The 18,128-nt window shown below is 41.7% G+C and overlaps 1 protein-coding gene across 1 annotated transcript in view; it reads left to right on the top strand.

The window, feature by feature from the left end:
• Positions 1-1,650: 1,650 nt before the first annotated feature.
• LOC126306122 (uncharacterized) overlaps positions 1,651-18,128 on the top strand; it is a 47,198-nt gene continuing 30,720 nt past the window's right edge. The window contains exon 1 of the mRNA XM_049992066.1: positions 1,651-1,914. Coding sequence (XP_049848023.1) covers positions 1,699-1,914 — 216 coding nt within the window. The 5' untranslated portion in view covers positions 1,651-1,698. The remainder of the gene's footprint in view (positions 1,915-18,128) is intronic.

Raw genomic sequence — 18,128 nt, forward strand, 5'->3', positions numbered from 1 at the left:
CCATTACTCTACCACGCAAACATAGGGGCTACACTCGTCTGGTGTGAGACGTTCCCTGGGGGGTCCACCGGGGGCCGAACCGCACGATAACCTTGGGGTCGATGTAGGGCGGCGGAGGGGTGAAGTGGACTGCGGTAGTCGTCGTGGGGTTGCGGCCAACTGCGGCTGCGACGGGGACGGAGCGTCTCTGTCGTTTCTAGGTCCCCGGTTAACGTAACACATTGTTTTATCACAAGTTGCCAACTTAGGTTCCACAACTAGGACCAGAAAACAATATAAGCGTTCAGATAGTCAGTCATGCACAGGTTTCAGAAGAGTTTCTTCTCTGTCGAGAGTCCTTCCGGGGCAGAAATTAATATCGGGTAATTCTAACATTACCAAATACACTGTCATCTTGTATTGGAAACACTCAATAGCGATTGTCTACTCAAACCATTCTTCATTTGTAGGACTTTATTTTTTGTGTGTTGAAAATAAGCTCACATAATGATAAAATTTTAATCGAAACCCCCACTGGCGTGGAATAATTGTACTGTCATTTGGCAGAGTTCGCTCATAGTAAAATCTTGTAGATGGCTGCACATTCAGAGACTGTGAATAGTTACAATTGAAAGAAATTCTACCCTCGGTCACTATTTTTAACAAATTAACCTGGTTTCGACACTGTAGGAGTGTCTTCCTCAGAATTTAAACAAAGAATGGTCTATGTTCTATAACAAGGGCACAGAATTATGACTAAAAACATATGATAGAGTATAAGTACGGAATCGTCGTGAAAGACTGGCAGCACGTATTTGTAATTTATAAAACAATAAGCCGGCCGAGGTGGCCGTGCGGTTCTAGGCGTTTCAGTCCGGAACCGCGGGACTGCTTCGGTCGCAGGTTCGAATCCTGCCTCGGGCATGGATGTGTGTGATGTCCTTAGGTTAGTTAGGTTTAAGTAGTTCTAAGTTCTAGGGGACTGATGACCTAAGATGTTAAGTCCCATAGTGCTCAGAGCCATTTTCATAAAGTAATAAATATGCCAAAAGGGCATTAGTCACAAAGATATTTAAGATAAAGAAAACTGTGAGGGTTGCTCGTTACTTGCGTGGTGCAGGTTGCAAACTAGTCAGTCAGTCAGTTTTGCAACCTGCACCACGCAAGTAAAGAGCAGTCCTTAGTGGCTCACCATCACAGTTTTCTTTATCTTTAATATCTTTGTGACTAATGCCCTTTTGGCATATTTACTATTTTATAAATGACACATAAGTACTGCCAGTCTTTCACGACGATTCCGTACTTATACTCTATCATATGTTTTTAGACATAATTCTGTGACGATGTTATAGAATATAGACGATTCTTTGTTTAAATTCTGAGGAAGACACTCCTACAGTGTCGAAACAAGGTTAATTTGTTAAAAATAGTGACCGAGGGCAAAATTTCTTTCGATTGTTCGCTCATAGTGTTAATGGCGGCACAGTTGAAAATTGATGTAGAGTAAGGCAGACTTCTGAAAATGAGCCCGTACAGGAGGAAAGGCAGCAGTGGAACAGCTACAGTAAGTTGGAAACGTAAGAGGCACCTAACTGTTTGGTGGCCGGCAGATAAGAGCGCTCCTTTCGGCAGTGTGGCTGCGACGGTGAGACGTGACGCAACGGAGGAGGCGGCGCGGTATAAGCGCGGCGCGCCAGCGGTCGGCTCAGTGGGGCTACCATGTCTCTCGGAAGCACTCTGCTGGTGTCGGCCGCGGCGCTGTCACTGTCGCTGGGGTGGCCGCTGCCGCTGCAGCACCAGCTGCCCGCCACAGACTTCTTGTGGGGAGCGCTGCCGCGGCCGCCCGCCGTCTACGGGGTCGCCCTCGCCTCCTCACACAAGTGGTCCGTCCACCCCCACAGCGACCAGCAGCAGCAGCTCATCCCTCTCAAGCAGGTCTGCGCATTCGCCGTCTTCATTACCCTTTCTCTGTCACGTTTGCTCCTAATGTCAAGATAAGTTTAGTATCTCCCTTTTACAACTTTCCCTGGTAAGTACGAATCCGAAGAAGTTTTCCGGGATACGAAATGATTCAGGAGGAGAAGTAAATAGTTTACGAAGTGGTGGTACAGACTAATTCTAAGAAAAGTTTCCATGTGATGTACGTGCAATTTTTCTTGGATGCAGGCATGCACCCGGTTAAAAATATAGCTTTCCATTTAGATTTCGGGACTCCAGTTACCAGGCGTTTATTTGTCGATTGTCATTTTTCTTTTGATGAAGTTGTGCTACAGTTCACATAATGCAGTTGTTCAGCTGTGATTGTGACTGTGATGACGTTTGGTTTGTAGGGCGCTCAACTGCGCTATTATCAGCGACCGTACGAAGTCCCAATTTTTAATAATTTTCTTCATAATGCAGGGGCACAGTCATAATATATTTCTTTAAAGTCAGTACTGCCATTAGACTGTTGTTTATTTGCAGATTTGCATTTACACTATCATGATTACAGCTTCAAAGTGCCGTTATCAAGTGTTTCAAGTGTTATACAGTGCCTAAGATGGCATACTCTCGTTTTTAAAATATACTATTAGACACATTGTCTAAGGGTCGATATCTCTTATAAAGCCTACTGCTTTGTTTCACCGAGTGTACTCTTGCTACATTGTGATCCTGATTCGATCTTTCGTTTGCCTTACTCTACATCGATTTTCAACCTGTGCCGCCATACTCGGTGAAGCAAAGCAGTAGACTTTATAAGAAATATCGATCCTTAGACAATGTGTCTAAAAGTATATTTTAAATACGAGAGTATGCCATGTTAGGCACTGTATAACACTTAAAACAGAATGAGATTCTCACTCTGCAGCGGAGTGTGCGCTGATATGAAACTTCCTGGCAGATTAAAACTGTGTGCCGGACCGAGACTCGAACTCGGGACCTTTGCCTGTCGCGGGAAAGTGCTCGACGATCTGAGCGACCCAAGCATGACTCACGCCCCGTCCTCACAGCTTTACTTCCAGTAGTACCTCGTCTCCTACCTTCAAACCTGCGAACCTTGCAGGACTAGCACTCCTGGTAGAGCACTTGCCCGCGAAAGGCAAATGTCCCGAGCTCGACTCTCGGTCCGGCACACAGTCTTCATCTGCCACGAAGTTTCAACACATAAAACACTTGACAATGGCACTTTGAAGTCGAAATCATGATAGTGTAAATGTAAATCTGGAAATAAACAGCAGTCTAATGGCGGTACTGACTTTAAAGATCCCAATTTTTACACAGTCCAATTTTTTCACTGTCCAATTTTTTCACAGTCCAATTTTTTCACAATCCAGTCTAGTGACATAATGAATCATGATGATGAAATTATCAGGACGACACGAATACCTAGTCCCAGGGCAGAGAATAAATCCCTACTTCATTCACACTCAGTTTATTTGCACGTTCAGATGCGATATGACTGCTCGGCGCTGCAGCAGTCCACGAAATTTAGTGAAGACACGAATAAAGACACTTTAATCAGGTGCTTTACTGTTAGAAGATTGTTTACCGTATTATGTACAAGCAGTAGTCGTCGAGTTTCCATTACAAAATCTGTTTAAAAAAAAGGATATCAGCAATGTAAATACGTGAGGCTTGGTAAAGCAAAGCAACAGAATTGGTCAATCACACTCACAATCGTCCGCAGAACGTGGTCTAGTGGCTAGCGTTTGCTGCCTCTGTGATTACTGAGCGTCTCTCCTGCAGAGTCTTCCACTGGAGTTTATCTATCATCTCAGTAACGCTTTCGCGATTACTAAATGATCCTCTAACGAAGCGCGCTGCTCTCCGTTGGATCTTCTCTATCTCTTCTATCAACCCTATCTGGTACCGATCCCACACTGCTGAGCAGTATTCAAGCAGTGGGCTAACAAGCGTACTGTAACCTACTTCCTTTGTTTTCGGATTGCATTTCTATAGGATTCTTCCAATGAATCTCAGTCTGGCATCTGCTTTACCGACGATCAACTTTATATGATCATTCCATTTTAAATCACTCCTAATGCCTACTCCCAGATAATTTATAGAATTAACTGCTTCCAGTTTCTGACCTGCTATATTGTAGCTAAATGATATGGGATCTTTCTTTTTGTGTATTCGCAGAACATTACACTTGTCTGCATTGAGATTCAATTGCCATTCCGTGCACCATGCGTCGATTCGCTGCAGATCCTCCTGCATTTCAGTACAATTTTCCGTTGTTACAACCTCTCGATATACCACAGCATCATCCGCAAAAAGCCTCAGTGAACTTCCGATGTCATCCACAAGGTCATTTATGTATTTGTGAATAGCAACGGCCTACGACACTCCCCTGCGGCACACCTGAAATAACTCTTACTTCGGAAGACTTCTCTCCAATGAGAATGAAACGCTGCGTTCTGTTATCTAGGCACTCTTCAATTCAATCACACAATTGGTATGATAGTCCATATGCTCTTACTTTGTTCATTAAACGACTGTGGGGAACTGTATCGAACGCCTTGCGGAAGTCAAGAAACACGGCATCTACTTGGGAACACGTGTCTATGACCCTCTGAGTCTCGTGGACGAACAGCGCGAGCTGGGTTTCACACGACCGTCTTTTTCGAAACCCATGCTGATTCCTACAGAGTAGATTTCTAGTTTCCAGAAAAGTTATTATACTCGAACATAATACGTGTTCTAAAATTCTACAACTGATCGACGTTAGAAATATAGGTCTATAGTTCTGCACATCTGTTCGACGTCCGTTCTTGAAAACGGGGATGACCTGTGCCCTTTTCCAATCCTTTGGAACGCTACGCTCTTCTAGAGACCTACGGTACACCGCTGCAAGAAGGGAGCAAGCTCCTTCGCGTACTCTGTGTAAAATCGAACTGGTATCCCATCAGGTCCAGCTACCTTTTCTCTTTTGAGTGATTTTAATTGTTTCTCTATCCCTCTGTCGTCTATTTCGATATCTACCATTTTGTCATCTGTGCGACAATCTATAGAAGGAACTACAGTGCAGCCTTCCTCTGTGAAACAGCTTTGGAAGAAGACATTTAGTATTTCGGCCTTTAGTCTATCAACCTCTGTTTCAGTATCATTTTGGTCACAGAGTGTCTGGGCATTTTGTTTTGACCCACCTACCGCTCTGACATAAGACCAAAATTTCTTAGGATTTTCTGTCAAGTCAGTATATAGAACGTTACTTTCGAATTCATTGAACGCCTCTCGCATGGCCCTCCTCATATTACATTTTTGTTTGTGTGCAAGGCGTTGGTTATGTTTATGTTTGCTGTGAAGTTCCCTTTGCTTCTGCAGCAGTTTTCTAACTCGGTTGTTGTACCACGGTGGCTCTTTTCCATCTCTTACTATCTTGTTTGGCACATACTCATCTAACGCATATTGTACGATGGTTTTGAACTTTGTCCACTGATCCTCAACACTATCTGTACTTAAAACTTGTCCCTGCCATATGTATTATACATGAATTAGGTTTAGACTTTTACCAGGTTTTCGTAGCAAATTTTAGTTTCCTATCGGGTCTTTGATTTCTGAGTTATTTTATCTTATTGAGAAAAATGGTCAAAACTATCATATGTTCTAAAACCTTAGGTGAATCGATAGCCTACATCTAGTTACTGCAGGTCAACATATAATACTTCCGCTATATTTATTATTTTGCAATTTATTTTGCATTCAACAATGTTGAACCATATGGGAAGTAGATAAGGTGAAAGAACCAGAGGTTTCTGAGAGTTTCAAAGGGAGCATTAAGCAACATTGGACTGGAACGGGGAAAAGGAATACAGTAGAAGACGAATGGATGACTTTGAGAGATGAAATAGTGAAAGCAGCAGAGGATCAAACAGGTAAAAGGCCCATTAACAATACCTGGATGTCACTGTAGATACTAGACAATATCAAAACGAAGCAGGCGAAAGGGAATACAAACGTCTAAAAAATGACACTAAGAATAAGTGCAAGATTGCCAAGCAAGACTGAATAGAGGACAAACGTAACACTGTAGAAGACCGTATAAGTAGGCAAAAGGCAGATACCACCTACAGGAAAATCTAAGATACCTTCGGAGGAAAGAAAAGTCGATGTAAGAATATCGAGAGTTCAGGTGGAAAACCAGTCCTCAGCAAAGAAGCGAAAGCTGAAAGGTGGAAGGAAAACGTATAAAGGGACTATACAGGGTAAATTAACCTGAAGACAATATTATAGAAAGGCAAAAGGAAGAAGAAGATGAAGTGGATGATATGATACAATGAGAATAATTTGACAGTGAATTGCACTGAAAGACTTAAGTCGATACAAGACCCTTGCAGTATACGACATTCCCTCAGAACTGCTGATATTCTTGGGAGAGTCAGCCATGAGAAAAATATTCCACCTGGTATGCAAAATGTTTGAGGCGGGTTAAATACCCTACGACTTCAAGCAGAATGTAATACACCCAATTCCAAAGAAAGCAGGTGCTGACAGGTGGGAACTCTCGGTTTCATAAGTCATGGCTGCAAAGTCCTCACATGAGTTATTTACAAAAGAATGGGAAAAGTGATAGAAGCCGACGTCATAGAAGACCATTCGGGGTTTCGGACAAACGTAGGACTACCGACCCTACGACTCTTCTCAGAAGATAGGTTCAGGTAAGGTAAATCTGCGCTACAGCATTTGTAGACTGAGAGAGAGATTTTGAAAATGACTGCAAGACACCCTTTGGAATTATGAAGGTAACAGAGATAAAATACGAGGACAGAAAGACTGTAGGCAACTTGTACACAATCCAGATGGCAGTTATACCAGCCGAAGGGCGTGAAAGGAGAGTAATAGTTGAGAAGGCAGTCAGACAGGGTTGTAGCTTATCCCCGATGCCGTTCAATCAGTACACTGAGAAAGCAGTAAATGAAGTGAAAGGAAAATTTCGAGAAGGAATTGAAATTCAGAGAGAAGAAAAAAAAAACTTTGAGATTTGCCGATGACATTGTAATTCTGTCACAAACAGGAAAGGATTTGGAAGTGAAGCCGAACTGAAATGATAGTGTCATAAAAGTAGGATATCAGATGAATATTAACAAAATCAAAACAATAGAAATGGAATGTAATGATGTGGTACAGAGGGAATTAAATTAGTAAATGGGACACTTAAAATAGTAAACGAGCCTTTTATCTGGGCTATTAAATAACTTATGGAAGCCAGTGTGAGAGGATATAGAATATAGACTGGCAATGGTAAGAAAAGCATTTCGGATGAAGTGAAATTTGTGAACATCGAATATAGATTTAAATGAGGGTATGTGTCTGGAGTTTTGGGCAATGACTGGAATACACTCTCTGGAATTCTCAAGGTAGCAGGGATAAAATACAGGGAGAGGAAGATTATAGACAACTTCCGCAAAATCTAGACGGCAATTACACGAGCCGAAGGGCGGAAAGGGGAGCAATAGTTGAGAAGGAAGTGAGTTTGAGTTGTAGCCTATCCCCAACGTTATTCAATCTGTACGTTTAGTAAGCAGTAAAGGAAAGCAAAGGAAGCAAAACGTAAACGAAAAGCAATTCAAACAAGAAAAGAATAGAAGGTTTTTAAATGTGGTTTTACGAAAGAATGCTGAAAATTAGTTGGATAGATGGTACAACTAACGAGGAAATAGTGAATAGAGCTGCGAAGAAAAGAAGTTTGTAGCATAACTTGACTAAGAGAAAGGATCTGCTGATATGACACATTCAGAAACATCAAGGGCTTACCAGTTTAATGATGAAGGGACGTCTGGGGGAGGAGAGGAGGAAATTGTAGAGGGAAACCAGGAGATGAATACAGTACGCAGGTTCAAAATAATATCGGTTGCAGTTGTTATTCGAAGATGATGAAGCTTGCACAAGATAAAGCAGCAAGAGAACTGCATCAAACCAGTCTTGGGACTGAAAATCGCAAGAATAGTAACGGTGCTTTTAACGCTCAGGTTCAACGTTACGGCTCATAATTATAATTCTGCTGCTTTAATAGAATATTCTAAAAGTGTATTTAGATAGTGCGGTTCAAGTTGCCACGTAGTTCTCTAAGATCGTTTAAGAAATTTGAAAGTCATTGATTTTTGAAAGTAATAGTTTCATTCACATCATTCTTCGCAGATATCTGAAGTACAATGACCGAAAAAAAATTGCAACACCGAGAAGGAGTTGTGCAAATTAAATGAAAGTTGTTAGGCTATTTCTACATCTGGAAAATGCCGTCCATTCAAATTGCGCTCCAGCTGCGTAAGAGTGGCGCTAATAGCGCCACTATGAGGTTAAAAATAAGGTTTGCTTCAAATGAACGCTGTGAGGGTTGTGAGTGTTACCTTTGATATTGGACACTGTGAGCTGACGTTACTCAAGAATACCTTTAAGCGACAAAGACGCTATTATCAACGGCTCACTGAATTTGAACGAGAGGATGTAATTGGGGTACTAGAAGTTGGATGTTCCTTCTGCGATACTGCAGAAAGACTTGGCAGGAATCTAGCCACTATATGTGACTGCTGGGAGCGGTGGTCACCGGAAAGTACAGTTGCAAGAATTCTAGCTTCCTGACGCCCGAGTGACATTAACGAGAGAGAAGACCAAAGGGTTTGGCGTATGTCACCGGCGCATCATACAGCATCTGCAGCAGCATTTGAGCAGCAGTTGGCACCTTAACGGCACAACGAATTGTTACAAATCGGTTACCTTAAGGACAGCTCCGAGCCAGACTCCCTGTAGCCTTCATTGCTCTGACCCCAAACCGCCGCCATCTGCCACTTTAGTGGTGTCAAGCAAGAGCTGGGTGGAGATCTCTTGTGCTTGCTGATGAAAGCTGGTTCTGCATCGGTACTGGTAATGGCCGTGTGTTGGGTAGAAGAAGGCCAGTTGAAGACCTGTAACCAATCTGTCTGCCCGCTAGACACACTGGACCTATACCAAGAGTTATGGTTCAAATGGCTCTGAGCACTATGGGAATTAACTTCGGAGGTCATCAGTCCCCTATAACTTAAACCTAACTAACCTAAGGACATCACACACATCCATGCCCGAGGCCGGATTCGAGCCTGCGACCCTAGCAGTCGCGCGGTTCCGAACTGAAGCGCCTAAAACCGCTCGGCCACAGAAGTTATGGTATGTGGTGCGATTTTGTATGATAGCAGGAGTGCTCTCTTGGTTATCTCACGCACACTGACTGCAGATCTGTACGTCTGGTGACTCGGTCTGTTGTGCCGCGATTCGTGAACTGCAGTCCAGGGAGTGATTACGAACAGGATAACGCTCACCCTCATTCCGCTGTCGTAGCCGAACATATTCTACAGAGTGTCGACATGCTGAATTGGCCTGCTCGATCACGAATCTGCCATCAATCGAGTACATACGGGACATCATAAGCCTCATTCACAAATAACATTGATCGTTCTTCTATTGCCGGCCGCTGTGGATGAGCGATTCTAGGCGCTCCAGTCGCAGGTTCGAATACTGCCTCGGGCATGGATGTGTGTGATGTCCTTAGGTTAGTTAGGTTTAAGTAGTTCTAAGTCTATGGGGCTGATGACCTCAGATGTTGAGTCCCATAGTGCTTAGAGCAATTTGAACCATTTGAACGTTCCTGTATTGACAGGCCAAGAGCAATATGGCCTGGAACAGAACTGGACAAAAACTGACGTCCACCACCTGTAAAACTCGATGCGTATGTTCAAAATGTTCAAATGTGTGTTAAATCTTATCGGACTTAACTTCTAAGGTCATCAGTCCCTAAGCTTACACGCTACTTATTATCCTAAGGACACACACACACACACACACACACACACACACACACACATGCACATACACACACACACACACACACACACACACACACACACACACACACACACACACACACACACACACACACACACACACATCCATGCCCGAGGGAAGACTCGAACCTCCGCCGGGACCAGCCGCACGGTCCATGACTGCTGCGCCCTTGACCAGTCGGCTAATCCCGCGCGGCTCAATGCTTATGCAATTGCATACTTGCGTTCAGATACTGGCGCTGACACCTGTTATTAATGTACCAGCATTTCACATTTGCCGTGTCACACACTTACGTTAATTTGTGATCTTGCAAAGTTAATTACTGAAATATGTTACCTAGTCAAATGTATTCCCGAAGTTACATTAATCTACATTAATTAATTTCTGGTTTTGCCATTATTTTTCGTCAGTGTATATACACATTTCACCAGTTTTCCTACTTCCTGTGGACTTTGCTAACGACGATTACTCACGATAATAAGGGACTGATTTGATACTGTGACTTGCCGTTATTTGCTAAACTAGTCGAATGATTCTACATGAGAGCTGCGCTAGTCGCCGCCCGTAATGACACTCATGTGAGCGGTATGTTAACCTCTCCCCCATATAAGAAAACTTTCGATCACTCTGGGAGAGATAAGCGGTCTCTGACTTCGCAAGGAAACAGCTGCCCGTGGTATGACAGTCGCCGCCATAGCGGACGTTGCGTTCCACACGCTAGACGAGGCCGCTGCGGCTGGCCGACGACCGAACTTGCCGCAGCGCATTACGTCTTTATCAGCCGGCGATAAATCTGCGAGATTTATAAATAGCGGCTGCGGCAAAAATAACGGGCCCCTTCGTGCTCCATTAGAAACAAAATCATGATTTTGCACTGAAAATTAGTTTTGTATAATGTGTTTTTTCTTGTGCCGCACGTTCACTAAATATGAATAGTGTATAGTCTGAAGAGAAACTAACCGGAGATATTCCGAAAGTGAAGATATGGTAGAGCGGAATCATAAGTCAACGGAATCACTGAGACCTTACATGTGCGTCTACATATACACCCTGCATGCCACCTTCCAAAGCATGACGGAGGATATTCCGTACACATTTCCTTTTCATTCGTAAGATGAGAAACGGAAATTTTATGTTTCGGTAAGTACCTAAAATCTCTCTTATTCTCATGGCCCCTACACCTGATATAAAGACCGAGCAAGGTGGTGCAGTAGTTAGCGCATTGGATTCGTATACGGGAGGATAACGGTTCAAACCCACGTCCGCCCATCCAGATTTAGGTTTTCCGTGATTTCCATAAAGGCTTCAGGTAAAAACCGGGATGGCTCCTTTGAAAGGGCACGGCTAATTTATTTCGTCTTTTTTGACACAATCCGATGCTTGAGCTCCGTCCCTAATGACCACGATGTCGTCGGGATGCTAAACCCAATCTTCCTTCCTTCCATATGATATAGAGTGAGAATTCTCGCACAAGAGTTCCTGATTGCCAATTTTACGTAGACTTTCGTAAGAATAAGGTCAACTTTTTTCCAAATATTCACATACGCCGAGCATCTCTTTACTCTTTTATACGGGCTCTGCCAGTCTGTTAGGACCCTAGCAGTAGGCCGCTCAATCTTTGCGAAACTGCGGTATTGTCTACTTCATAATATGTCTCAGGTTTAAACTTCCATGTGCCCTGCATGTTCCCAAAAACTTTTATGCAAATATATTTTGGATTTACCTACTGTGCTATTGTTTCTACTATCCTGCATCATATCGCTTCTTGGTATTAACATATCTTGAATTTACTTAGAGTTGGACTAAACTGCCATTCATTGCGCCAAGTTAAAATTGGTAGCAAATCCTTATTCTTTTAGTTGCGCTCGCCCAAAGAGGATGTTGCACCTGTTGACAACATGATCGTCAGCGAGCAGTATGATGGTGCTCCGGCCCACATTTGATAAACTGTTACGTATACTGAGAACGGCATTCGGGGAGAGACCTTAGATCAAAAAATGGTTCAAATGGCTCTGAGCACTATAGGACTTAACATCTAAGGTCATCTGTCCCCTAGAATTAGAACTACTTAAACCTAACTAACCTAAGGACATCACACACATCCATGCCCGAGGCAGGATTCGAACCTGCGACCGTAGCGGTCTCGCGGTTCCAGACTGAAGCGCCTAGAACTGCTCGGCCACAGCGGCCGGCTAGAAACCTTAGTACTGACAATAATTATTGGATGTTCATATGTACACCACCACAAGGATGCTAAAATTTTTTGTCGCTGCAGCTTGTTTCGACAATATACGTCTTCATCTGGCACATTTCAGAGCATTCCAGGCTATTGTAAAAGAGGCACAACCTATAAATGATTTCAAGGTGCGAAACGATTCGTAGTATCTTTGGAACAACTCTGAACAGAATATCTCACAATATATCGAAATACAGGGCATTCTTTTCTCCTTGAAATATATGTTGGTACATTAATCTAAGTATTCGTTCTTCTGAGGTACCTTGAATGTGTTCATGCCATTTCTTTCTGTGTTCTTCTATTTTTTGGAATATGCTTCTAATACCCAGTTAATTCCTTATTTCTGTATTTTTTCCGATCCAATTGTTTGTAACAAGATAGACGTCTCAGGAGTCTCATCTCTGTTGCCGCTATCACCGGCCGAGGTGGCTAGCGGTTCTAGGCGCTACAGTCTGGAACCGCGCGACCGCTACGGTCGCAGGTTCGAATCCTGCCTCGGACATGGATGTGTGTGCTGTCCTTAGGTTAGTTAGGTTTAAGTAGTTCTAAGTTCTAGGGGACTGATGACCTCAGAAGTTAAGTCCCATAGTGCTCAGAGCCATTTGAACCATTTGTTGCCGCTATCGTCCAATCGCGACTGGCGGTTAGAGTCCAAGCCTCTGAGCCATACGTTAGAACTGGTACTGCCATCACATTACAGAATTTTGGTACTGTCCGTTGTCTAACTTTATTGAGGAGACGGCAATTTATAGCAGCTACCAATTGTTGGATTTTTTCAGTCTGTATTCGTGATCATTGTGTGTGATATGAGGCATCACACCCATCTTTAACAGTCACCGGACCTATATCTGGAATTCCATCGAACGGCGCTATATATTCGTACACGACACCCTTGTAAACTATGGAAACGACATGAACTGGGCGTCATACGATACTGCACATGTTGATACATGTTGAAATCAGTTGAAGTTGTAAACATCTGTACATTTCAGAACAAAACAGTGGTACAAATTATTGTCCAAGACAATGCCTGGTGACTGCATTAGTTAGAAAATTAAAATTTATCCTAAAAATGTTTGAGATCACCTGCAATTTTTATTTTCTTACAGTTATCGACACCTTTGACCCATACTGACAAGATTCGGATTACCTTCACATTTCAAATGGGAATCCTAGGTAATATACGGGTAGACTCGATAACTAACGAAGAGACACTGAATAGAATGGCGAAGAAACAAAATTTATGGCACTTACCTGGAAGAAGGGGTTAGTTGATAGGATACATCCTGGTAGAATTGGTAGGGGGTAAGAAACTAGACGGGATCCAGTGCTAGGAAAGTAAGCATGTTCAGGTGGATGTTGGTCCAGCAGTAAGTCAGGGGTGAAGAAGTCAGGAAAGGATAGATTAACTTGGAGAGCCGCAGCGAACTAGGCTTAGGACTGAACGCCAAGGTACAGTTAACGTTTCGCAGAAGTGGTCACAGTGATATGCTGACGGACGTGTTAGCGGATGTCAGACCTGCCAGCTCGCATGCAGCCGGTGTGTGCCAGAATCCGTGTCGTCGAAGCCTGGCAGAGACGGCGGCCCCGTATGTTCGTCTCCACGTCACTTGCTGCAGTCCTCATTCCATCGCGTCACTTCTTATGTAGCGAGCTCCAACAGTCTTCAGCCTTACCAGGCCATAGCAAGCCATCACTCGACATTTTACTTTTAACTGACCGCCGCACAACTTCACCGCCGCCCATTAAAATGGAAACACCACGCAGAACAGCAGTGTACTGGAGGAGCGAAACATTCCTAGTGGTAGGAATAAGGTGCAGTTTATTTCTGTTTTCAAGAAGAGACGTCGAACACACACAGTTATAGACTTATGTCTCTGATTTCTGTCTGTTGTAGGATTTTCAAACATGAAAACTGTTTCTAGAGACCTAAAATCTCCCATAGGTATCAACATTTGTTTCGAAAACGGTAGTGTGAAAACTCAACTCAATCTGTTCGCCCATGAAGCCCAGAAAGTAGTAAATATCGAGGCCCAAGTTGATGCCGTGTTCCTTGAATTCCGCAAGGCATTCGACACAGGTCCCCACTGCCACCTAACGAACAATATACGTACGAGCATACGGACCAGCTGCGTAACTGTATTGAAGAGTTTCTAGCAAACAGAACATGTCATTCTCGACGAAGACAAGCCTTCAGACGTAAAAAAATCACTTCGGGCGTGCTCCAAGAGAATGTTCTGGAAAATTATTTTTTAAATGAAAATAATGAAGATATTAACAACAGAGAGAAGCATTGAAAATTGGAGGATTCCAAGGCAGGGTAGCTAAAAAGACTGGTTTAAAATGAAGAGAGAAAGAAGAAACACAATCAGTGGATGAAAGCATAGTGCAAGATTATATATACACAGCGGATCGCTGCTCGGTGCAGAGATTGACAGTTGACTGAACATAAGTAAATGTAGCGTATTGGATATAAATACGCAGAAAGATCAATGACTGTATGATTAGATGATTGTAGACCAGTTAATGGAAGCAGTTAGTTCCACAAAATATCTAGAGTATGCGTACGGAGCGTTTCATATAATGTCGGAAGACCACATGCAGTTAATGGCAACTTAGGCATATGCCAAACAGGTTCACTGGAAGAATCTCCAGGAAGTACAGACCACCTCCGAAGGAGGTAGCTTACAGAACACTCGTTAGATCAATATTTCAATATTGCTCGTCAGGCTCGGATCGGTAACAGATAGAAATGATACACCGATAGAAAAGATGCGAAAACGGGTCGCTCATTTCGTTACAGGTTCGTTTAGTAAACACGAAAGCGTCACGGATATGCTCAGGAACACCTAGAAACCAAATAATATTTTGCTTTCTCGTACGCATATCTCGCGAAAAGACTATTAAGGTAAAATAAGAGAGATTCGATTTCACAGAAACGCATACCAACAATCGTCCTTCCAGCGGGCCATTACGAAGAGGCAGCGATTCACAAAGCACCGTCGATCACACACGGCAAGGTCACTTATACAATACAGATATAGACGTAGACGTAAACCAAGCTTACTTATTGCACGTATAGAGCGTAGTAGGAGGATTTCTTTTTTTACTGCCAATAGGTCATCTGAGTACCACGTTCCAATTTCAACTCTTTGTTCTTTGTTCTTTTCTTTACATCCAGTATGCTTTCATCTGTTCACCATGTTTCTTCTTCCTGTCTTCAGACCATTTTGAACCAGACTTTTTAGCTGATCTGCCTTGGCAGCCTTCCATTTTCCTTTCGCGAAAAGCTTTTCTGTTACGTATATCCTCTGTTTTTATACTGTTTCTTTCTAAATCCTTTCTAGCTTCGTTGACCCAGCTTATTGTGGACTTCTTACCGGAAAAATGTGTCCAAAAAACATGCGTCTTCTTTTTCTCATTACGTCTGAAATATTTTCTACACTTTGGTATATTTCAACATTACTCTGTAATTTCCAATTTTCTGCTGTGTTTTGTAGTCATAATATTTTCGTTATAATTCGCCTTACTAGCACTTCTAATTTATCTAAATTATAATTTAATTCGCTTGCATATAGGCATTCAAGCTTCACTAGTGTGTTGTAATGCCTTATTTTTACATTTTTCGAGGGGCACTTTTTATTGAAGAGGTCTTTAGTGATACTATATGCTCTCCCGACTGTAGGCAAACTTTTGTCTATTGCACATTTTTCCAAAGCATTTTCTTGGATTATCTCCGCAAGATATTTAAATTTTTTTACCTCTCTGTTTGGGAAAATCTATTTTCAGGAATTTTGGAGCATCCTTAATATTTGGTTCTAATTTTGTTTGTTCTTCAGAAATTCCAGATTCCCACTGTTTTCTCTAACACACCATTAAAGAGATTGGGGATAGGCCGTCACCTTTTCATACACCTGTTTTTATTTTAATAGGCTTTGAAACTTATCCCATAAAGTTTACTTTAAAGACTATATCTGTATGTGTTTCACGGAGAAAGTTTGTCAGTTAAGACTTGACGCCAAATTCTCGAATAATTCTATATATAGTTTCTGTCAACAGAATCAAAAGCATTTCTGAAATCCACAAACAAAACTTCAATGTTCCTTGAGTTAAGAAACCTGTGGTGAATTAGTGACTTCAGATTAAATATCTGTTCTAAGCATGACCTTCCCTTCCTAAAACCACCTTCATATTCACCTAAATGACTGTCTAATATTGTTCTATTCTGCTTTATAAAATCTTCGAAAACATTTTATACGCTACTGGCAGTAAAGAAATACCTCTGCAGTTGTTTACATCCTGCTTTTCACGTTTTTTTGGTAGTGGATGTATCAAGGTAACTTTCCATTCCTCTAGGATTTTTTTCATTCTCCAGATTTCTCCAAAGAGTAAATTTAGCTCATTTGCTATATCTGGCAAGGACCACTTCAAACGTTCAGCTCTAAGAGAATCTTCTTCACTAGCTTTGTTGTTTCTGAAGGTTTTAATTACTTCTTCAATTTCTTCTGTAGTTAGTGGTATATCTTCTTCAAAATTTTCATTAATATCTGAGAATTCCAATTTATGAGTTGGTTCAGGACAGCTCATAAGCTGATGTTTTGGAGTTTGACACCCCTTTAATGTGGTCTTAAAAGTTTGATAAAAGTCACGGGTATTATTTTTTACAAAGTTTTTGTCTGTTTCCAAATCTTCCTCCTTTTCAAAGCCTCGTTTGGGATTTCTGAGTAAACTGACTATTTCCCTTCTTTCTTGCTTAAATTGATCCTAATCTTCAATTTTTTTGAACATTTGCATTTTTCCCATTTTTAGCTCTCTCTGCTATGGCTTCTTCACATATTTCATTTGACCATATTTTCCTTTTAATTTTCATTGACCCAAATGTTTTCTGTGCTGCATTTATTTGCTTTGGATATTTCTTGCCAGCTGCCATTCTTAGCCACCTTAATTTCGTCTTGATGGCTATTAACCGATTCTTTTTTATACTAAGTCTGTTTGTATTATATTTTATTAGCCTTTGTAACTTTTTTTGTAATTTACTGGATAGGAGTTCAAAATCAAATTTACCATTCCTTACTACTTTCACGTTCATAATTTCCATTGTACTTTTTTTTGCAAAATAGCCACATGATCTAACTGAAAATATCCTAACATTGGGTTGGGAGATATCCATGTTTTAGCTGTTCTTCGGAGTTTCTTAAAGAAGGTTGACATTAGTTTCAGGTGAGAGCATTGACATAAACTTATTAACCTGATACCATTTGCATTGGTTCTTCTATGAGCTGGATATTGTCCTACTACATTTCTAAATTTCTTTTCTCTGCCTATTTGTGCATGGAAGTTTCCTGATAGTAATATGGTGTTCGTATATGAAATTTCGGATATTTCCATTTCTAAAAGATTCCAGGATTCCTCTGTCTATTGTGGATTTTGCGTGTTGTCTTCATTTATTGGTGCATTGCAGTTAACAAGTGTGTACATCTTTTTTTGGCATTTAAGTGATAGGAAAGATATTCTCTCTTAGGTGGATTTAAATTCCGTTACATTTCCTATTATACTGTTATGAACATGGAAAGCTGTACCCAATAATGGCATCTGATTCATAATTTTGATTGCTAATTTGCCTTTGAAGATTCTGTATTTACAAGTATCTACTATATTTTCATCTGAGAGCCTTGTTCCTTGAACTGGTAAAGTCTGAATTTTTTGTTCTCTAAAAATATTTCTAGCTCTTTTTGTTTACCAGACTTGATTATAGACTTCGTATTTAAAGCCCCTCGGAAGGATTAATTTTTGAATTTTATTTTAGAAGGATTCCAAAGTTGCTCCGATTCAACATTCTGATGGTGTATTTCTCTCTCGAGTTACCACCTGGTGTGGCGCATTCATTTTACAAACTTTCCACACTGCAATGGAAGTTGTATTACATGAAAGTAAGGAATTGCATTCCGAAATACGATCGGATTATTAGTGCAGAATTTAATTTTTTGTTCGTGGTCCACTCGACTAGGCTTTTCCATTCTCTCCACCGCTGGGAATTAAATCGGCCTTCTCTTCTGCCTTCGAGATCGTTGGCCGCGTTTCATCTCTAACCCAAGTATAGGCCCTCACAGGGTAT

The sequence above is a fragment of the Schistocerca gregaria genome, chromosome 1 (assembly GCF_023897955.1).
Source record: "Schistocerca gregaria isolate iqSchGreg1 chromosome 1, iqSchGreg1.2, whole genome shotgun sequence".
Classification (NCBI taxonomy): Eukaryota; Metazoa; Arthropoda; class Insecta; order Orthoptera; family Acrididae; genus Schistocerca; species Schistocerca gregaria.